At 39.9% G+C, this 24,067-nt stretch overlaps 1 protein-coding gene across 1 annotated transcript in view; it reads right to left on the reverse strand.

Moving 5' to 3' along the window:
• The window catches only part of LOC137183648 (RNA-binding Raly-like protein), a 67,773-nt gene that overhangs the window by 21,913 nt on the left and 21,793 nt on the right, over nt 1-24,067 (reverse strand). Inside the window, exon 3 of the mRNA XM_067590842.1 lies at nt 10,596-10,646. Coding sequence (XP_067446943.1) covers nt 10,596-10,646 — 51 coding nt within the window. The remainder of the gene's footprint in view (nt 1-10,595; nt 10,647-24,067) is intronic.

The raw sequence follows: 24,067 nt of genomic DNA on the forward strand, positions 1-24,067 counted from the left end.
CACTGGTCCAGCTTGTCAGGTGTCGTGCTCTCAAAGTGTCTCATCTGGATGTATCTGAAAAAATCTTTATTAACAGCCCATATTTCTCTTGAAGCTGCCAAAACAACACAAACGTACCATAAATATATAAATCCCCAATGTTATACAGCTCTAATTCCCTCCACTGATCAAAGGCTCCATTCATCCATAGTCGAAGGAGTAAAGGACGGAGAGCTCTAAGCTTCCTCTCCAGATCTGTATAGTACTACGGATAATAGGATTGTAATTATTACGTGATTTTTTGAGATGAATGGGAGACATTATGATAACACCAAGCGAGTAGACAGTCCTCCATTCACCTGTCTTTCACATTATTGTTTAGTTTTTAGTCGTTGATGGAAAATTATTTTAAAATATCGATAAGAAAAGACAGTAAACACAGAGAAGGTCGAACGAGGTTAGATCAATGAAGGAGAGAGAGCAACCATGTGAGGACTAACTGACTGACAGCAGAGGATGATGGGAAATCGTCACATAATGTGATTTCATGTCAAGTTTGCAAACAGGAACTGTTTCAGTGTGTGTGTGTGTGTGTGTGTGTTTTGTGTAGCAGAACCACTGCAGTGTTTCCTGCTGCTCAGTTAAAGAACCAGAATCAGTGTTTGGCAGTAAAGAATTATTGAGTAACCTGCAGAGCTGCAAAGAGCTATTTTGGCTCCCCTGGTTCAGGAGGTAAATGTAATAATTCATTTCTCCTACAGACAGCGTTACGTGACTCGCAGTTTGAGCTCTTCAAGTCTCAGATCGACATGAAACTCTCCATCATCAGTACAAAAGATGAACGATTGTGTTAGAAAATATCTGCTACAAGTTACAAGACTGTGGACATAAAAAACTTCAAGGCACAAGTTAACTGCAACTCCCAAGGTGCATTTCAGCAAGAAACGTTCAAACACAGAGCTTAAAATTCTGTTACGTACAAAAATAAAGATTACAATTAAAAAACTGATCTTACAAACTGCATCAGACACACGTCTCATCCATGAACTCGCCTCTTTTGTTAAGCTGTGATGTACAACTGGTCTGTGTGCTTATGGGAAATGCAGTTCTTTAAAGGCCTCTAAAAACAGAACTATTGAATAAACAATGTTAATGGATTCTTTTATTCTGTACATGTTGTCTAAACATTGTGTCATGAATAGAGCTGCAGTGATTAGTCGATCAACAGAAAAGCAATTATTTTTATTATCGAATAATCGTTTCAGTCATATTTTACGATAAATGCAAAAGATTGCTGGTGTCACCTTCTAAAATTTGATGATTTGATGCAGTTTTTTGTCATACATGGTAGCAGTAGAACATCCTGACTGTTGGTCAGACAAAACTAAACATCTGAATACGTCACCATTGACTCTGGGAAGTTATAATGGGTATTTTCACCACTTTCTTGCATTTATAGACAAAACAATTAATTGATTAACGGAAAAAAACAATCTGAAGATCATGATAATGAAAATAATCCTAGTCGTGAATACTCGCTTGTGAGTAAGATAAGTTTCAAGACTGGATTTTTATTTATTTGTGTCACTACAAAGCGGCAACAACCACAGATTGAGGGTGAAGTGCGTTAAAGTGCCGCTAGATGCTCCAACTGACTCCTATTCATAAAGCCTGAACGTCTCTCTAGAAATACTGAGTCAATCATTTTTTAAACATGTCATTATAGACTCAATCTCTAAATTCAGGCCCTCTAATAAGTGTGCTGGTGGTCATTTTGGAAGTTATTGCTTTGTTACTGAGATTTATACAGTAGTAGGTTTGATGTGTGCCATGTGAGTGTTGATTGACAGCTGTGATTCTGTGCTGTGTGTCCAGGCTATGGTCACTATTAATGTCAGTGGGACTTTGAATGAGGTTTTCCTACGTTTGGATCAGAACCTGGAAGTTCAGGTTTTAGTTCAGCTCTCTATTCAGCCCCTAAAGTGTCCAGTTTGCACAAAAGAGAAATACAAGATTAATTGGGAAACATTTGTGTCTTGTGAAGATAAATCATAGAGGTTATAGTGAATCCTTCCTTCCAGCGCATCACTCAGTGATGGAAGGTATTTTTGCTCATGTTGCACCTGCTTTCCCAGCATGCACTAGGTGTTGAACGTCTCAGTGGTTTGAGAGGTCTCTGCTGTGTAAGCGGAGCTGTGGTTTTGAATCACTCTGCCTCTCAGCGTGTGTTCTGGTTTATCTGGCAGCCTCGCTGTGATTTCGGTTGCACACAGCGAGCAGTTCAGGTGTGTTCTGAGCGGCTGATGGAGGAAGAATTACAGGTTGAGAGAGAGGAGATGATTTATAACCAACTCAACTCCCACTTTCAATGAATTGTCATCTCTTTCACTCTGAATTGCCGTAGTGGCACATTTCCCCGGCAGACACCGGCAGAGTGTTACTTGTTTTTTTCTCTGTTGTCTAGAATTTGCTGAGTCCTCTGTGTGCACAAATAAGAGCCGTGTCACCTTCGCTGCTGTCAGGGAGTTTTACAGGCTGTGAATAAGCAGCAGCACTCCTATAAAAATGTGTTTAGGCCACAACAGATTATTTTCTGACTCCTGCATTTGCTGTTTTATGAACTGCTGCTGAGAATAAATTGAACTGGGACTAAAATTGTGACCAACAATGTTGGAGTGAAATAAACATTTTAATAAACTGAAATAAAGAGAGCAGTGATTCTTTTGGAAAGATACACTGTGCAAAGGTTTTAGGCACTTTAGATGTTTAGATTCTTATCCATAATGCAACACCATCAGGGAGGCATCTGATTGGTCTCCAATGTATTCTGCAGCATGACAACGAGCCCAAACATCCAGAGTCATTTAGAGCATAAATAACTATCTTCAGCAGCAAGAAGAAAGAAGAGTCCTGCAACAGATGGTTTGGCCCCCACAGAGCCCTGATCTCAGCATCATGGAGTCAGTCTGGGATTTACATGAAGAGACAGAAGCAGCTGAGATGCCGAAATCCACAGAAGAAGAACTGTGGCAACTTCTCCAAGATGCAGGAACAACCGACCTGCCGAGTACCTGAAACACTGAGGAGAACTGCTGCTGTTTTAAAGACCAAATATTGATTTACTTTAAGGTTTCTGCTGTTTACTCAACTCTGTATCAGGTTAACTGATCAATAAAAACTATTCAAAGCATCCCTATTTTACTTTTAGTGCCTAAATTTTAGCACAGTACTGTTGCTAAGAAAAACTGAATAACACAGAAACTAAACATTGTGCAGTCAGAATATGAAGGAAACTAAAATGAAAATCAAATGAACCATAAAAGTGTTTAAGTGAACCATAAAACATCAGGAAGTTGTTTAATTGTCTCTTAGATTTGCCTCAATCTTAGACTGCAAACCCTGTGATTCTTACACAGTATGATAATATTATAATATCACATCCTGTGTGACTCCCCAGTCGACACCGTGGAGTCCTCCCTCTTCCTGGGAACCATCATCAGCCAGGACCTCAAGTGGGAGCTGAACATGAGCAGCCTCACCAAGAAGGCTCAGTAGAGGATGTACTTCCTGCAGCAGCTGAATAAATTCAACCTGCCAAAGGCAATGATAGTGCACTTCTACACCGGCATCACCTCCTCCATCACCATCTGGTATGCTGCTGCTAGTGTTAGGGACAAAACCAGACTGCAGCGTATTATACGCTGTGCTGAGAAGGTGATCGGAGGCAAAGTGCCGTCCCTGCAGGACACTGAAGAGAGCAGGAAAGATCATGACTGACCACATAAACTTTTTGAACCCCCCACCCACCCCTTTTACTTTGTTTTTTTAGAAACGTCTCCAAAAAACAAAGTGCTGCCAGCATCTAAAAGCAAACCATAAGGAGTTCAATAATGCTGTAGTTACTACTGGTGCATATCTGACTTCAACATCAGACATTAAACAAATAAAACATGTTGTTACTGAACATTTTACTGACACGTTCACTATCAACATTTTTGTGACTTGCTAGATTTGTTAATTAACAACATTTTCTCATTATGTGGACAGAAAATGTAATTCAGACGGTATTTCATTCACTTAAAAATGTATTTGTCGTTGCAATTTAGTTGTATATAAGTGTAATTTCTAAGAGACATTCCCACATAAACTGCCTCCCTGTCAGAAATACCCACCAGCACTGGTTCCCAACCTATTTGGCTTCGGGCTACCAGAAGCCATTGTTACACATTACGTCGTCTACCAGTTAAATAAAAGATTACTTGTTTTATTTTATTTCAATAACTTTTAGATGCTTGAGGATATAAAATATAGCAGTTCACAATAAATAAAGAAAAAATGAAAACTTGCAAAAAAACAACAATTTTGTGTGTCAGCAATATGTTTTTGTTATCCTAGCCTGTCCAATCATCAATGATTGTTAATCAATCAATGTCATCTCACGGCCCCTAAGATTAATCCAGCGACCTCTTGTGGAGGTCCCAACCTCCAGGTTGGGAACCAATGCCCTAGAGTACCAAATGCGGTTTAATCGACAGCTAAAATAGCTCCCAACAGACTTACTTTATTTTTATTTGACCTTTATTCATAGCTGAGCATAAGCTTTTTATACTTTTACAGCAATGCATTGCAGTTAAGTAGAAAATTATGCACAAAATAAGAACAGATAGAGTCAGAGGCAATAAATAAAATAGAAAAATGACTGTAAACAAGGTACAGGCTGAGTGGAAGCAAGCACAGACAGAAAACTGTTATTAAGAATGTTGTTGAAGCTACAAAGAGTTATAGGTTTAGAGTTTTATGTGACATTGCAGGTTATTCTATGAGACCAGTGCACTAAGAGCAAACAGTTTTTCCCAAGATCAGTTCTGGTTCGAGGCTCCAGGAGCATCAACCACTGACTGCAGCAGGTTAAGTATGGACCCGAGTGTCAGAGCAGCAGGGACGAGATATACATAGACTTCGTAGATAAATAAGTACTGGCGGTAATTACGTCTCTCAGACAGGGAAGGCCAAGTAAGCAATACTATATAAATTGCATGTTCCATGATTGTAATGGATGACACGGAAGCTAAGAACCACCCGACCCGCGACTTGATCATACAGAGCGCAGTGATGAGTGTGGTAATTATCTTCAGTAATGAACCTGAAGGCAGAGCGGTAAATGGAGTGTAGAGGCCTAAAAGTGGAGCCAGCAGCATGTCGGTACATCTGACAGCCACATAATCCAGAACTCAGAGCAACACTTCCTCAACAATCCTCTTTCTACAGACAGAAGCTGCTTCAGTCGCAGTTTACCAACAAGGTTTTCATCATTTAAATGTAAATTTCTTATCAAGCCAAGTGCCAGGATATTTTGTGCTCTGTTATAGTGGAAATATTTATTTTATTGCAGCTCATATCTGTTGATCTGGATATTTGTTTTATTTTCATTAAGTACAATTTAAAGTGCTTTTTTTTTACTCCTTTGCCAATATTTTTATTGTGTGTGATTTTCTTAGCAGAGAATTTTTGTGTTTGCTCATACAGCAAAAGCAATAAAATATAAATCGCTAAAAAATAGCTACATCTGAAACAGTTTAGTTGTGATGCAGCAGAAAAGGAAAACAACCTTTCTGTTTCTTGCGAGGAGTCAGGACACCTGCTGACAGCTATTCTATGATGATTTATGGTCGCTCAGAACCGGTTCTTATGACGTGGCTTCACTCAAAGGCAGATTGAAAAGTTGACCATCACAGGGAGGGGAGGAGGATGGGGGAGAAGACTGTCACAGAGAGGGGAGGTTTGAATACGAGGATAACGGCACATATTTTAAGACAGTCTCACCTGGAAGGCAGTCATTGTGTTGCACTCCATCAATGTCATGGGAGAATCGTCCAGCTCGGGTTTCTCGTTTGTCATTCCGACTGCAGAGACACTACGTGAGCATGGTAACCACGGTAACCAGGTCACAAGGCTAACAGCTAAGCCGACTAGCATACATCCATGAGCATGCTACAGCTAAGTGCTGGACTGCCAAAATGCTCCGGATGGAACTCGCGCTCTAAAATTATTCTTCCGCATGTCGGAGTAAGTTGATTATAAAACTATTTTTTCATGGAGCATACTTAAACGAGGAAAGTCACATACCAAACCGAACGTCCTGTACCGAACACTTCGGGACGAATACATGTACCATTACACCCCTAATGGCTACACTCGATGGCGGAGTGAAATGTCATCAATCATAGACAGGAATAAACACAATATTGTTTAAATACAGGGATAACGGTGCACATTTCCAGAGAGTCTGTCTAGGAAGGCATTCATAGTGTTGTACTCGGTTGTACAAAATGTAAGTAACAGAAATAGAATAAGGAGTGAAAAACGAGAGACACATTCAAACCCTGACTACTTTCCAACCTCCACACAGCTGACTAATCACGGCATGAAGTGGGAGTGACTGTTGGATCGTTGGTTTTACAAGTTATAGAAATGGTTGAACACAACCCCTCGCAATCCAGCGTCGGACAGGTGTAGGGGGAGGGGGTTTCCAAAGCTATTTGACCTGTTTGAAGCAGTTCTGAAGAAGCATACTGGCAGCTGTAGGGGTCGCAGACAAGCAGGTAGCTCCTGATCTGAAAAGTGAAGCCAATGCGGAAGTGCCTTAAACCTGCATTCTTTCTAGTGGCCAGCAGGGGGCGACTCCACTGGCTGCAAAAAGAAGTCCAATTGTATGGAAGTCAATGATATTTATTACCCCAGTAAACAGTTTCCTAATGAGTTAATGGTCCCAATGGCTAGTTTCAAGTCTTCTTCAATACAGCATGATGTTCATTTTGTAAATGATGGTCCCATTTAAAGTAAAATAGATGTTAAAGCAGCATATGGCTTAGGGTGTGTCTACCTTGTGATTGACAAGTTGCTACCATGGTGACAACGTTGATTACTTAATGTAACCATGGCGTAACCCAGATTCACAGAGTATAGGCATAGCTGGCACTATTTCACGGTGTGTTTTCAGTTCATGAAAGTTAATTGTAACATTTTGGTTGCCTAAATAAGTCTTGTTCAGTGTTTGGTTGTACTAAAAGACCCACTAAGGAGTCAGCTGGTCAGTTTTTCCAGTAAGTACATTTAGTTTTAATGGTTCTAGGCCTGTTTTTTGCTGGTGAAAATTAGCATTAGCATTATCACAGTTAACCATAGACTGTAAATGCACTGTGCTAACCAAGCTAGCAGCTAGTGCTAGGGTCAGCTCCACCCTCTCGTCCAAATATGGTCACTTCTGGTTCCAAAAATCCAAGATGGCGACAGTCAAATCCAAGATGGTGACGGTCAAATCTCTAAACTCAAGGTTTCAAAGTGGCAGTCCACAAACCAGTGGGTGATGTCATGGTGACTACATCCATATTTTTTTACAGTCTACGCTTGTGGGAAACTGGAAACAGAGATCTCATGTGTTAATGTCAGATGTTTTGATGATCCATCTGTCCACCCCGACCCCTCCTTACTTGTAGTTTGTTGCTCTATAATGTCATTTATTACGTCAAACGTCAAACTTAACGTCATTTTCTTCTTTGCTCCTCTCATAATTACCAGAGGGTGCTGTTACTTGAACATAAACAGATGTCGCTTTGGGCACTTGCTGAAACGACAGTCTCAGATTTTTGCAGGTGGAAATGATTCTTGGTTTGATTTGAGAACCTGCTCTGGCACTGCACCAACTCTCTGCCGGGGAAAAGTCTTTATGTGCTCGTAGTGAATGTGAAACAAGGTGATTTTGAAAAACAGTAACCTCGCTTGCTCACTTGACTTTCCCAAGATAAAGGTTAAAAAATAAATGACTAACTAAAATGCAAAAAAAAAAAACTCCTCCTCCCAACAGCAGTGGACTGACAGCAGCTGACCGCCCCGCCACGGGCTACAAAACACAGATCACTGCATGCAGCCAAGGACAGGTGGAGGAGGAGGAGGATAACTGTATGGATGCTGTAGAATAAGAGACAGAAGATGAAAGAGAAGAGCAGAGGACAGAGGGAACAAAGTGCGAAGAGAGGAAGAGGCTGACAGCATGAAAAACGAGTGTGTTGGCAGCCGGCAGCCGCTCGGATAAACGCTCCACTCAGTTTCCATCCACAACTTCTCTCCTACTGTTTGCTTTCCCTCCTTCCCTCCCTCTGTTCACTTGTCTGTATCATCCTTCTCTCTTTTTCTCACATATTCCTTTACTCATGCGCCCGTTTCACACCCCGACAGAGAAGCCCACATGATTCATTTGCACAATGCAGCTCTGGTTGTGGTTCAGTTGCTGTGGGACAATCTGACGCCGTCCTCACCAGGGAGACGACAGCATCATCATTTATTCAATCACGTAAAACAACTCTTGTCACGTTTAATGTCACGTTTATAACCGAGCTCTTGTGGTCATGCAAATGATGACTGCTCCCCTTGTAATATTGTTATAGGACATTCTTTGCATCTCGGCTCCTACCAACAGTCAAGGTCGGTGTCTTTTAACCACAGTCTTTCTATAAACTTCACCACCATCGAGGCTGCAGATCAGAAAACACTCATGAATTGTTTGTGGAGTGGTGGGATTGTTTATAAGGCTATATTGTCGTTTATGTGTGAGGAGTTCCTGGTTTATCTGGCATTCACTCGTAACTTGCCTTTTTTTGGAAGGATGAGTAAGTTTAAACCTTACTTACTTTCACCATTGTGCCTAAACCTAACCAACGGCGTTAAATGACACAGTAAAAGCTTAAAATGCATAGACATGACATGTGAAATGTCCTTAAAGTGGTGTGCTATTTATACGCCATCCCATGAGATGACGTTGGGCGGGCCTATGAGCATGATTTGTGACATCACAACTAGTTTGGAGGACAATCCTGGTCCAGTCTGCAACTTACACAAGTGTGATGTGGAACCTTGAAGCCTCCAGTTGCACAAACACTGAAAATGAACTTTACAGTGAAGGAGGAGACATCTTCTATCCAGCACTTAAACTTCTGAAATGGAAAATATTCTCATATTCATAGATTCTGGAGCTTTTAATGAGGGAGAAAGAACAGATGTAATTTTAAGGATTTTAACGTGGTAATTAATCTGAGAAAAAGCAGATCAGACACAAGTTATTATTCAAAGTAGAGTATTTTATATACATCTTAAAACATGTCTGGAGGGGATCTTTAAATAAGAACTGTTAGGTTCTGTTTTTCCTGCTTTCTTCTTCTACAGGAACCTTCCTGCGTGCTTCCTGTAGATTAGTCCACAGCGCCCACATATAGTAATGGAGAGCAATTGCAACACCACACCGACTAGACTATGATTAGCTCCAGTATGCACAGATTAATTACTGCGGTAATTAACACATGAAAACGCTCCTATGTATCGTTCTGGTGTCACATTGTCAAAAAACGTATTTGGTTGTTTAATTTGGAGGAGTTACTGGTAGCACAAGATAGCTTCTCTTTTTCTTTACCATGATTCTTTCTTTCTGTATCCATCTCAACTCTTCTTTCTCTTCTTTTATCTTTTTATCGTCATCGCTCTCTTTCTTCATACCTCTCCTTAATATGTCTTTATTTTAATCACTTTTATTCTTACCTCCTTCTGTTTCTCCTGAGATGATAATAATAATAATTATTATTATTTATAGAGCTTCAGAGGGGCAGCAAAATAAAACAGGAAAATCATAAGTTCGCTGGATTTTAAAAAAACAAAAATTTAGAATTTTTAAAAATAACAAAAATGAAATGAGTGACAGTTCAAAGAAAATACAAATCCAAGTAAAATCAGGAAAGGCTCTCCTATAAAAGGCTGTTTTAAGAAGAGATTTAAAAGAATTCACTGACTCAACCAACATGATTTCCTCGGGCAGATTGTTCCTCTTGTGATGTTATTTTAATCTTTGTGAATCATATCTGTCATTTTCTCCTCATTTGTTTGTTATATTTTCCTCATTTTGTCTCTGCATGTGTATCACTTCCTTTCTTGTCTTTTATCGCTCTGCAGAATAATCTGAGCCGAGGACAGAGGGATGGATGGAGGGAGCGGAGGGGAGGCCAACAGCTGCGCTCATCCGCACAAAATGACTCTTCAACTGGCTGAAAGCTGAACATGGCGAGGTCAAACTGGTATCCACTAATAGTTTCCTCTCCCAGCTATCTGAGAGAGGCGGATCATTTCCTAACCTCAGTGTCTAGCATTTGCTGTCATCAAACAGGAAATCGCCATTCCACCGAGCGCCAGAAACAAATGGAGAGTCGAGGCAGTTCATGTTCTTGAAAGGCAACCAATTTCCTCTTCTCGGCTGAAAATGTGCAGTCTGAGACACTCAAGAAAAACATGTAGTAGCTGAAACCCTGAGATGACATCAGAGCTGCAGCCTGCACCAAAATATCAGCTCAGTTTATCTATCTATCTATCTATCTATCTATATATATTTATACATATATATATATATATAGACATCTACTTTCTTACTCTTTTCCTGTCGCCTACAGCTCCAACATTTTCTCTTTTCAGATGTTGATAATGATAGAGACGGAGAATCCAAAAATGACCCCGCTGACATGATGATCCTGAATACATCACATCAGTTGTCCCATCATGCACCAGGCAGTTAACCTCACCTGTTATAGTGGCCATCCGGGTATCTGTCATACTCCATCTCATAGTCAGATCTGAGGAGAGAAAGAAACGACCGTTAGAAATCAACAGATAAGCAGATAAAACGTCAGTGGATCCTGCATTTTTTCAGTGTTGGTTGTTCACAGTAGGGGTGTGCCCAAATACAAATACATTATTCGGCAAAGCACAAATAGTGTTTTTTTTTTTTTGTTTTTTTTTTACGAATATTTGTTTCATACAAATATTTTAAACAGGAAGAAAAATAAACCATGTTAAATACCAGCGTGCAGGTCGGTTACATCACTATCTCAGTGTTTCTCCTCTGCTCCGCTGTGACGTCTATCAGCAGGTCTCAATGAGGGGAGTCACATCCACCTGCTACATGACGCACATTTCCTAATTTGGACATCACTCCTGGAGTTGGGGGTGTTCCCCAGAGATAAAGCTGAACTACTGACACACGCTTCATGAACACTTATTGTGACACTTTAATTTTCTAAAATTAAAAGCGTAATAAAAACAAAAACAGGATTTTTAAGCCTCTTTCCACTTTTATTCGAATACAAATACAAATAATTTTGCTGCCTCAACAAATACAGATACAAATACAAATACTGGGCTCTCTGCACATCCTTAGTTCAGTGGTGGAAAGTAACTAAGTACATTTACTCAAGTACTGTACTTCTTGTACGATTTTGAGATACTTGTACTTTACTTGAGTATTTCCATGTGATGCTACTTTCTGCATTTCAGAAGGAAATATTGTACTTTCTACTCCACTACATTTATTTGACAGCTTTAGTTACTTTTCAGATGAAGATTTGACACAATGGATAATATAACAAGCTTTTAAAATACAACACATTGTTAAAGATGAAACCAGTGGTTTCCAACCTTTTTGGCTTTTGACGTCTTACAAAAAGTAAGTCATTTCAGAGAACGCCTCAAAACTACATACAGTACTGTATATTTGCCCCCCAGCAGCTATATAAGATCAGTCTGGTTAAAACCTGTAAAACTTGTATCTTGATGATTGTGATGATTCTTCATACAATAGAACTGAGTTAAATGTAGAAGAGGACAAAAATGATGCAAGTAAAGGCTTATAAAATACAGAGTAGAAAAAAGAACCATATTACTGTTGACCAGTAGAATAAAATTGAATAAAATGTAAAAGTTGTTTTGTTTCCTGTTGTGCTGTACTCTATTAAGAGAACAAAACAGACTAAAAAATGCTGAAATAACAATTAGAAACAACTAGAATACAACAAGAATGCACAAGAGTAGACCAGAATAGACAATGTTACATGGTTATGTGAATAAATTATCATTATTAATCATTTTAAACTCTCTGTAGTATTTCCCTGCAGCAGTCTGGCGGCTGAGGAGCAGCTCCACAGGCTAAACGGAGCAGATGGCAGCCAGACCTACTTATCACAGTGCCAAAGAGCCTCTGGGCAAGGCAGCACACAGCGGCGGCGTCTGCACTGACACTGACAACTCTGCTCACCCAGAAAGAGTTTTATCAGGTCAATAAAAACACAGACGGCTGGTACAAGCTCATGTTTCCACACTTTAAAGCTAATGCTAATTGGCTACCATTACACAACATACTATATGCTAAACAAGTAAATCATCTTAATTTGGTGTCTGACTCTCAGACTAAATCTACACTGATATCTATCTAACTAATATTTTTGTGTGAAAACAGCGTCTTCCCACAGAGAAACACCTTAAACAACAGAAAAACAGCTAATTCTCTTCTCATCAAACAAACTGAGCATCACAGCCAACATCTGTTAAGAGGAGACTGTCCTCCCAAGAAAAAAGACACAACAGGTCATAATGTCAGTCGTCCAAAAACAACATTTAGTTATATTTGAGTGACAGATGTCATCTAGCAGACAGTCTAGATCAAACACACTACGGTACAAATCCAGACTGAATAACAAGTTAATCCAGAGTAATGAAAATTTTAAGTAAAATGGTTCAAAACTAGCTGATACAAAAAAAAAGAAAGGTTAATGTGAAAACTATGTTTAAGGATAAGTAGATTGAGAAATACGCATTTTGCTTGAGGAAAGTATGAGACCATTGTGCTTTAGTTGCAATAAAACAGCGGCCATAATGAAGAGTAAGAGCATAAAACGCCATTATGAACAAAAATATCCCAAAAACACGAAGGTAAGAACCACAGAACCAGTCAGAACACGTCGTGATATCAAGACTCCAGCTGGATAATTGTAAAATCAACAACATTTTCGACAGTGAATGTAGTGAAGAACTCACTAATGAACACTTTAGAGCTCACAAACCAGTTTCTCCGCCACCATCACACCTTTTGAGCCCAAGTTTAAAGAGGACATATTCCGCACATTTCCGGGTCTATATTTATATTCTGGGGCTCTACTGGAATATCTTTGCATGATTTACAATTAAAAACTCCTTATTTATCTTCTACTGGTCCTTTATGCAGCCCCTCAGTTCAGCCTCTGTCTGAAACAGGCCGTTTTAGCTCCTGTCTCTTTAAGGCCCGCCTCCTGATGAGCTCACTCTGTTCTGATTGGTCAGTCTCAGGAAGCTTCCTCCGGCTCCGGAGGCTACGTAAACAAACTATAGTGGCAGGATTTCACTACTTTTTCTTGTTCAACCAAGGCCGTTTATGGGCATGTACGACTAGCTGTCGTAAACGAAGGATTGAGAGCAGATTGAGCCCTGACTTTTGACTTGCAGGATTATTTCCAACTTTGACCATGTTTAACATAGATATCCGACATCATAACAGTATGTAAATAACAGAAAATCACAACAGCATAATATGTTTTATGTCCTTTAAGCATTTGCTTACTCACTGATGTCCCCTCTCCCATGAATACAGAAAGGCTGTTCATGTACGTCGGTCTGGAGTCATGTGATGCAACCATACTGATCCTGTGATGTGGTAGAAATTTGGTCAGTGGACCTCTAAGATGTGTATGTAAGCACCACTGGTCTAGATATTCTAACTTCCCTGAAAGTTGTTGGGGATGTATCCATATAATTTTTATATACATTTATCTTTATGGGTCAAACTTCAATAGAAAGAGGAAGACACTGTCTTTCTCTTCGCTGGATAAGGAAAGAGATATGGAGACTGATCTCCTGAAAAAAACCTTGGCACTCTTTATCCACCGAGGAGAAGAAATCAATAACCATCGAACACACACACACACACATCCAGCAGAAACAAGCCTTTCTAACTGAGGGCTCAGACTAATAAAGAGAAGCCAGGAGGAAATAGAGAGGGGCAGCCGCAGGGGATGAACAGATAAAGGTAGAGACAGATAGAAAAGTAATGACTCTGGTGGAGAAACAAGGGATTTGGTGCCGAACTCATATCCTCCCACCCTTTTGTAAGCAGCCATATCGTCGCTCCTGCTGCTGCTGCTGCTGCTGCTACCATTCATCTTCATCAACTGTGATGGGTATTAATCAGCATTTAACGACGGTATCGATCCGGGGGCTGACTCCGAGCTTCAGCTCAGCCGTGCGTTTGCGATCGAGCTGTGTAGGAGCAAACCTTTAAACATGACTATTGATCTGCAGGACGGCACAGCTCCTCTGAGCCGGGATCACACTAAACGACTCTTTTATGGCTCACACTGCTGGTTTATCTGTGTAATTAGGTTTGATATTACAGCAGAAGCAGCACCTGAGAGGACACTCCTCGCTGTGATTATGGGAACATAACAGACCACACAAGCGGCTGCTCAAGTCCTCATAATCCCTGTAAAAAATGTCCTTCAGGCTGTTATGGATTTTATATACAACCGCCTGGGCTCGCGTTCACTGCGGTGCGTTTAGGAAAATTAACACACGCTCACTTCTAAGTCCTTTTATTCTAACCTCCATCAATGCTGAAGGAGTGCTTTAATAAACCCATTCACCTTACTCATCTCACAGCAGCTCTGTGAGCATTTAAAGGGCTTCCTGTTATAGGAATCCAATGAAGATGTTGTTTAGCTTTAAAGTTATTGCATTTTTAAAAACCCATTTTTCTCCAGGCAGTTTGGGAATAAAGCAGTATTCACACGGCCTCCTCATGTGATTTAAAAATGTACTTCCTCACACAACATAAACAAGTCTGTGTTTCACCCAAATTTAACATAAATTAACTTTAACTGTGCATCTCCCTTGTAAATATAATAGTTTGTCTTTCTTATTTCTTCCTTTAGTGCTACATTTACATACATTGTTCTATTTTAGTGTCTATTATATAGTTTTTTTTTAATATTCTAATTTAATTTAGTGCAAAAATGCATTTAAAAGTCTGTGTGAAGCTTATATGAGGCTTCATCAGTCTGAGTTAGTCATATCAAGTGGATATCTGACACATTTACAGTCTTTTTAGCATCAAATTCCCTCTTTGTGTTTCCTCGGACAGTGTTTCCCTGTTGAGCTGCAGGTGGAAGTATAGTAACAAAAAGAGGAACTTCGGCACTAAAAAGACTGTAACGTTGAAAGATATCTACTTGATTTGACTCATTTGGATGCTGAAGCTTCATATTAGCTTCAGATAAACTTTGAAATACATTTTTTGCACAGAAGGAGGACTGTGGATTTTGTCCCCCATCACTTCCATTGTAAGGTCATTATGAAGGGATCTTCTGATGGTCAGTATGAACAAGAGGAATGATTACAGCAAGAAAAACAAGTTTAATGTTCATTTGGGCTCCTGACTGTTACATATCACAACCTCTTGACAATGTAGATCAAGAGGTTGTGATATGTAGCACAACAAGCTAGCAAACCTCTGTAAACAGAACCGTGTTCCTGCACATGCTCAGTGGCGTCCACCTTACACAGAACTACTCTCCAGAGACTGAAAACTTGATCGCTGTTATAAGTCTCTGAAGCTGTTTCTAAACAAACAAACGTATCCGTAATCTTTGTGGTGAAGGTACATGTCTCTGTTGATTCGGTGATAAATACATTTAATGTCGTTACAATACAAGCTACCTGTTCGTTTATCAGTTGAAAGCTTTTAAAATGAAGCAGCAGCAGGAAATATCGGCTTTTCATCAGTAGTACAGTAACTGAACACATCTCTGATACAGCTGAAGGTGGATCAGGAAACAGTGACATAAGTCTGATAACTGAAAAGAACAGAGAGACATTTAAAAAACAGGTTTCTCTCTGGTCTCCAGCACAGACACATGTTGAGTCTCAACACAACAACATGTTTGTGTGGAAAACTGCTACAAAGCTGACGTGCCAGTACAGCAAAATCCTGATCACCTGTTGACCCTAAACCTACATTAACTATTTGGTTTTTTTAAGTGAACACAACACTGACGTATCATCATCTTTTAAGTTGAAATGTTGAACATGTTAGCAAACAGTTGCTTATTTCCACATCCAGCAGTTACGGAGCAACATTATCATTCATGTGGAGTCGTGTTTCTGTCCACCTGGTGAATGTAAGTCCAATATTCACTCTCTTTTAGCTCTGTTTTTGTTCTCCACCAACTCCTGAGGGAAATATCTGGCTCTTTAGCTGCTAAATGCTCCACTATGTTCACCAGCTAGTCTACAGCTAACTGTGTCTGTTTGGTGCTGATCATAGTGTACAGCAGCTTTTTACAGCTTTTTCTCTGAAAAATGACGCTATGAGACGCTGAGAATGAACCAGAACAGTAAAGACAGATAAACAATGAGCTGAAACTCACTATAAAGCTCCGTAAAGCCAAGAGGAGCTGCAGAGTCACTGATAATTCTCTGCAGGTTCATCACTACGAGCCAAACACATTACACACTGACACATCAGACTGTGAAGTTATAGAAAATAGCGATAACAGACGCTTTAAAAACTGGACTCTGGCAGGAGCTTAATGCATAAACTTAACCGAATGAGTTAAGAATAAAAATATTGAAACCCTATTGAAGTCCCTGCAAAAAGAATAAAAGAACATAAATTGTGATTCAGATAAACAGATCAGATGGTTGTTATCAGACAGCCTCAGTATTTAAATAATTTGCAGTGTCCTGTTTACTTTCCTGATTGTGGACGTGGCAGATTCACTCGACCTCTGCGGTCAATACAAATCACAGGAGGATCTGAGGTGATGCCATGTGAATAGGGTTTAAACATCCAATCAGTCTGCAGTGTTTAGAAATAAAAACCCTGTATTCAGCAGGTTTACTTCCGTTTTTTTCGAGGGTATTCTGGTAATTTTCACCTCTTTCACCATGGAGGTTAAGCTGCTGCCGTCTGTCTGTCTGTCGGTGAGAAATCCCACAAACTAAACAACAGCTTTCATGAGATTTGGATGACAGATCAGCCTCCGGCCACGAGGAGCTAATTAGATTTTGGGAGATATGAATTTCAGTGTAATGTAATCCTGAGGGGATGTTTGCAGGGTCAAGAACCGAATTTAAATTAAATTAGAAGTGACAGGAATTATGCATTTGGGAGTTAATAGTAACAGTTTTGGCAGAGAGACGTATTCTCCAGAGCCCTCGAGGAGAATTAAAAAAATAGTAATTTGCATTTCTTGACAAATAAACACCTAATTTGCAGCATTAAGAATTGGTTAATTTTACAATCAGCTTCAGACTGCAGACTTTGATCAGACACCAAAATGTTTCATCATCTATAGAGCCCCAAAGCGACACGTATGACTCCTCCAAAAACTAAAACATACTAATAATCTCATTATTTTTACCCACAAGATTCACAAGAAAAAACACCAGAAATAACAACAGAAGGAACAAATAAAAAAGAAAGATGTTAAAGAAAAACTAAATAAAAATAATGATAAAGTTTCCCACATACATACTGTATATACTGTACATGTACAGAGAAATCCACTTTAGTCCCTTTCAGACATGCATCCTTTTACCTGATGGCAACTTAACATGTCGGCTTCAGTCTGAATAAGGACCTGAGTCATTTTTATGTAAAAGTCATGATGGTAATTTAATTAAGACGGATTTGAAACATTTCTGTAACACTTTGAACACGACACAAGTCTGAACTGAACGCTGCCAGATGAGAGCACGACTTGTTCTAACATAACTGTAAACTCAATCATCATTTCTTATGCACAAAATCGGTTTAATAAACTAAAAAACACTGAAAAAGAGACAAATTTAAGGCACTGAGGAGTTCGATCTTTTCATATCAGATCAATCTATAAAAACTAGTTTTCTCTTTGCTGTGTGACTGCAGCAGAAGTTAAAAATCCCTCATACAAGTAAAACAGTAATAATCAGACCAGCACTTTATATTTTCAATGTTCATTCATACAACATGTGAACAAAAAGGAACTGAATGAGAGTAGCAACTATAAGAGAACATATTCTTCACATTTTTAGCTCTATATTAATATTCTGGGGCTCTACTGGAATATTTTTGCATGATTTACAGTTTAAAAACTTCTTATTTATCCTCTACTGGTCCTTTATGCAGCCCCTCAGTTCAGCCTCTGTCTGAAACAGGCCGTTTTAGCTCCTGTCTCTTTAAGGCCCCGCCTCCTGATGAGCCCACTCTGCTCTGATTGGTCAGCTTCAGGAAGCTGTGTCACGGCCGACTCGGGAGGCTACGACAACAAACTATGAAACAAACTATAGTAGCAGGATTTCACTTTTGTCTCGTTCTTTACTCAAAATGTTCGAGCTGAAATCTGATCCAAAATATGAGAGTGGACAACACATGGAAAATCCTTAGCAACAACCTTAGCAACCAAGGCTACAGAGTGGACGGCCATTTATGGGCATGCATGACGAGCCGACGTCAGCTTGTCGGTAGAAAAAACTGTTGCAAACAAAGTGTTCAGAGCAGGTTGAAGCCCTGACTTTTGACTTGCAGGCAACATTTCTACAAACGTTCACCTCAAGTTTTGAAACCATGTTTAACATCTAACATCATAACAGCATATAAATAACAGAAAACTGACGTCAGTTTGTACAACAAACTGACGTAGAAAACATACGTTCGAGTTTTGGAACTTAGACCATGTTTAACATAAATGTTCAACATCATAACAGTATATAAATAACAGAAAATCATGTTTTATGTCCTTTAAGCATTTGCTCACTCTACGATGTCACCCCTCCCATGAATACAGAAATGTTGTTTGTGCACGTAGGTCTGGAGCCTCTGGAATTCAAATTTATCATCATATATAGTAATGCAACCACACTGATCCTGTGATGTGGAGGAAATTTGGTTAGTGGACCTCTGAGACGTGTATTCGAGCACCACTGGTCTAATTATTCTAACTTCACCAAGAGTTGTTGGGGATGTATCCATATCATCCTTTAACATCCTGTCATTCAGTGCTGGAACCAAATTTGAGGGTTAATATTTTACACTGCACCGTAACTTTTATTCTCTTGTTTTATCTGTCTTATTCCCTTTTAGCTTCTCTTTATTTCCAAATTTAACACTTTTTAATTGTTTTTATGTCTTTTTACTTGTGTTGCTTTTCTATCTGTTTTGATGCCTTTTATGCTCTATGTAAAGCACTTTGAATCGCCTTGTTGTTGAAATGTGCTAATACAGATAAACGTGCCTTGCCAGTGTTTGTGCATGTGGGACTCTTTAAACATGCAGAAAAATTTGCTCTCTAATAACGTTAAATGATGAAATTATGATACCAAAAATGTATCGGTGGATTTACTGTGAGGAGCTGTGGAGAGCGTCCCGCACACTCACGATGGTCACAATGGTGTCTCTTTCCATAAATGTCCTGTCATGTCTGTCTGAATGAACAAAAAGGCATCACTTTAACAGACAGAAGAAGCCAACAATGTGCCATACACACACACAACCTCACACACACAGGTTAAAATAAGATTATTAAATAATAAAAACGAGTTTTCAAGAGCAACTTAAAGGCAGGAAGATACTGATTTTGCAAGTCTGAGTTCATTCCATCCAGCATTTCTCATATTTTATTAAAAAAAATTGTTCTACTGTTTGAATTTGAAGTTTGTATTTGATCCACCAGAAATCAAAACTCACAGCCTTTAACTCCAGCGCCGCTCTGATCTACTACTGACCTGACGAGGCTGTTGTTGTTCTATTAATGAAGGCAAACAGGAGAAAACACTAAACTATCTGAGTAGTAATGTGCAGAATTATGTTGGATTCAACACCGCAGATGAAATAAACAGACATCGATTCTACAACCTTGTTCAGGATTAGGCTTTGAGATGAAGTCAAACAACCTTAATTTTCCTTCTACAATTTAATTCTGTTTCTAAATAAAATTATCCTCCATTTATCACTGTTTTGGATAAAAGCTTGTGTTGGAAACTGCCGTGTAAAACCCCTGAAGGCTTTAGCTGTGAAGTTGTGTCAGTGTTGTGCCACTAATCACAGTGAAGAAGCCCTTTCAGGTGTTAATAAGGGTTTTAATTTGCTCTGCGCTGTTCTGCTGTAGACCTTAATGGTGTTATTAGAGGACCTCGTGGCTTTTCTCCTGCTGGGAATAATTACACAGCAGCAAGAAACGTCAATAAACACCGCGGACAAACACATTTAGAGAGAGCGTTTGTGGAGAGGGATGAGGAATCAATGATCTGTTCAAATATCTGGTCTTTATTTCGCAGCGAGCGATATGAGAAGTCTGCTTTGTTTTTTTCAGAGTTTTCTCAGTGTTGGGAATCCGGTGGAAGGGAGATCTTCTCTCGCACTGCCGAGCCGAGTATTTACAGTTTGAGGTGAGCAGAGGAGCAAACATGCCGAGCTCGCTTGAACGCAGCAAAATGAGAGGAGACGCGGCGAGGAAATGATGAGGAATTTGCATTTATATAGCTGCTACTTAACGCTCACCCCCTCCAACACTAATGATATCATTCAGCACTCCCCCCCCCACCCACCCCACCCAACACACACACACCAAACAGCAAAGTGTGTGTGTCTTCATACATATTCATGTTTTCTGGGGTGAGCGTCTGGCAGCAGGTGAGACTCGCTCACAGCAGCGTGTGCACCGCCACATCCATTTATTCTGATTTACCGCTCACCCTCGCCAGCCTGCTGCAGTGTCATAAATCAGCGGCGGCGTAGTGTAGCGTGGCGTGGTGAGACGGAAGTTAATGGGCCGCTCAGTCGTGTTCCTGCCACCTCAGCTCACACGGCTCGGACCGAAGGGGCGGGTCAGGCGGGTCGTGTGGCTCGGTGGTGACCTCAGGTTGCTGCGAGCTCTGAGGTCATCGTGAGGTCACAGAGTCAGTGTAGAGGGTAAAGACGGGAACTTGTGTTATATATTTTTAAATACCGATCTAAGAACTGACAGTGTGTTGGTTGTTGCTCGTAGTGATGAACATACAGAGAATTATCTGCAGCTCCTCTCGGCTTTACGGAGCTTTATAGTGAGTTTCAGCTCATTGTTTATCTGTCCGGCTGCAACTTTACTGGTCTGGTTCACTCTCAGTGCTCTCATAGTGTCGTTTTCAGAGAAAAAGCTGTAAAAAAGCCGCTGTTCACTACCTGCTCAGCACCAAACAGACACAGTTAGCTGTAGACTAGCTGGTGAACATAGTGGAGCATTTAGCAGCTAAAGAGCCAGATATTTCCCTCAGGAGTTGGTAGAGAGTAAAAACAGAGCTAAAAGAGAGTGAATATTGGACTTACATTCACCAGGTGGACAGAAACACGACTCCACATGAATGATAATGTTGCTCCGTAACTGCTGGATGTGGAAATAAAGCAACTGTTTGCTAACAAGTTCAACATATCAACTCAAAAGCTGATGATATGTGAGTCAGAGTTGTGTTCGCAAAAAAAACAGTGCAGGTTTAGGGTCAATGAGTGTTCAAGCTTAAATAAGATATAATAAATAAATAAGCAACTGTTTTCTAAAAGGTGATTATATGTCAATATTGTGTTGACAACTTGTTTCCACTGCCCCCTAGTGGCCAAAAAACAGTTAATGCAGGTTTAAGAGTTATTGTAATTACCAGACTTGTAACTAACATTCATGTCAACATAGAAGTTGTCTTTACTACTGAGAAACTATTAACTATGACTATTATTCTGAAAGATCCGACATATAAAACTAGAAGTGCCTAAAGGAAAACAAACATGGCCGCCTCGTCCAAGGTCACTAAACCCGAATTTAATGGGAATTTTTGTTGTTTGATGTTATTTTTGTGTTTTTGTGTTGTTTGTTGATATCACTCGTCCTCATCATTGTCCTGTATTGTCAATAATCCTGTATTATATTGTTTTTAATGCCTTGTAGTGAAACGTGGACAATAAAGTTCCTAAATAACTAACTATCTTTGTTGTCAGTGCACAACTTCTCGCCCTCACGATGTTTAGAGACACACAGCTGGATAAACACACTTCCAATAAAGGTTGAAGACACCATCTGGATTTTGAGGATTTTTTACGAGAAGCAACTGGAACATGGGAGTGACCCTGGAAAACAAATAGTTGTTCTTGGCAAACACCGCAGCGGTAGCCTGTTCTGTCCATTCCTCCTTTACAACATCAGGAGGATTCGTGCCCTTCATCACCACGGAGCTGCTCATCCAGACACACTCGTCCTCCCCTGCCTGGAGCCCCTGCGTCTGCCATCACACCCCTGCAGCTAATCCAGAATGGATGGTATTCAACCTTTTTGAATTCTTTTTTTTTACTAATCAAAAGATTAGAAAAATATAGCAATAAAAAAGTTACATAAATCTCATTTTACATGTTGTGCAAAGCAGGAGAATCTGAGAAACGTGACTGCAGTGCTTATAAATAAGAGCAACACAATAGTACAGTGCATCTGCTCAACCCTTGTCTGTGTTATTATCTTAATTATATTTAAATTGCATGTTTTGTCTGCATGTAAACACGTTCGGTCATTTCAGAGGTGAACTCAGAGAAAACAGCCATCGCAGCTCCATCAAAGGCTTCATTTAAATTTAAACAAGGAGGCCGTTTAGTTTTCTCTCAGTTTATCTTCCCTGTGTGTGTGGTTGTGTGTGTTTAGTGGGTTTAATGGTCTTTGTTTTCTTCTTCTTCTTTTTTTTGCGGCCTCTTTATCAAGCTGTTATATTTCTCCTCAAAGGAAACGCTGATTCATCTCTTTACACTAAACGCTCATCTCAGCAGGGCGACGGAGGGACAAGAAGACATAATTACAGTGTTCTGCACAGCCGGTCGCTCTCTCTCTCTCTCCCACACAGACACTCTTATCTCTCTCCATCTCTCTCTCTCTCTTGTCCTCTGTCTCTCCTTTGATTTTTCTGTGTCTGCATCCCCGCTCGGTTGATGTGAAGTTAATCAGGAGGTGGTAAAAACACAGTTTATGCAGTCGGGAGAGTCCACCTCAAACACGAACCTGCAGATCGATGTGAGAACTGTACGAAGTGAACCCTGCTGGGAGGCTGGGAAGCTTCCTCATCAGTTAATTAAACACTGATTCACATGAATTCGGTGGGAAGCAACTCACAGGTGTCCGTGCATGCTGTGAAAGGTGAGGTGGGGGGGGGCGTCTGTGATGTTGTTTGTTTCTGAGGCTTTAGCGACAGAAAGAAAACAAAACACAAAAAATATGAGAAGTAATAGTTGGAGATGTATTTGAACTGGTAGCAGACACGGAGTACTAGTGAACTCATGAAAGTTAGTGATTTTCTGTTTTCTTCTTGTCAACAAATCTCGTGTTTGGATCCGAACTAGCAATGAACTACTAACAAGTATTGTGTCTGCATCCAAAGCCTGATATATCTGATTCCTCTGTTGTTGTAAAAACGATTAAAAACAGGTCAGTGAGTCACACCGCTGCACCGGGTGACATGTTCCTTCATTAGAAACGGCTCCAAACACTAAAAACAGCACCAAGTTTTCACTCTCTGGAAAGTATTTCCTGCATCAGGAAGTGACTCGCTCTGCTAGTCTGGGTGACGGTGTCTGGGTCAGAGTCTGATCGATACAACAAGCGTGAAAAAAATGGTGATTGTTTACTGCAACAAGAACCATGTCCTCGTTTTAATAGTTTTAACAACTCCAACAGAGTGAGACGTCTTCTCTCTAGAGGATCGTGTCTCTTTCCTTCCTTCCAGTTAAACTTTCATTCATATCACATCAATAATTTTAAGATGAGAATTGTTTGTGGATTAAGTAGTTGGTGAAAAATGTGTGCTTAAGTCAGAAGGCTACAGCTGTTATTTCAATGTGTCAGATACATATATATCATATATATCATACACACACACACACATATATATATATATATATCAAATCATGGATATCTTACATAAGTATCGGATCAGACTTTGTATCATCAGTTATTGATGATCACACTGTAGTAATAATAGTAGAAGCAGTAGTAATAACAGTGTGAGTAAAGTAGTACATGTACCATCAGTACTGCTACTGTATATAAATATAGTATAAATACAATATTTCATAACCTCTGATACTGATAAGACTGTAGTATCAGTAATAGTGCTAATATTTCTGATGCCCAGATGCTCATTCAGTCTTTCT

The sequence above is a fragment of the Thunnus thynnus genome, chromosome 5 (genome assembly GCF_963924715.1).
Source record: "Thunnus thynnus chromosome 5, fThuThy2.1, whole genome shotgun sequence".
NCBI lineage: Eukaryota > Metazoa > Chordata > Actinopteri > Scombriformes > Scombridae > Thunnus > Thunnus thynnus.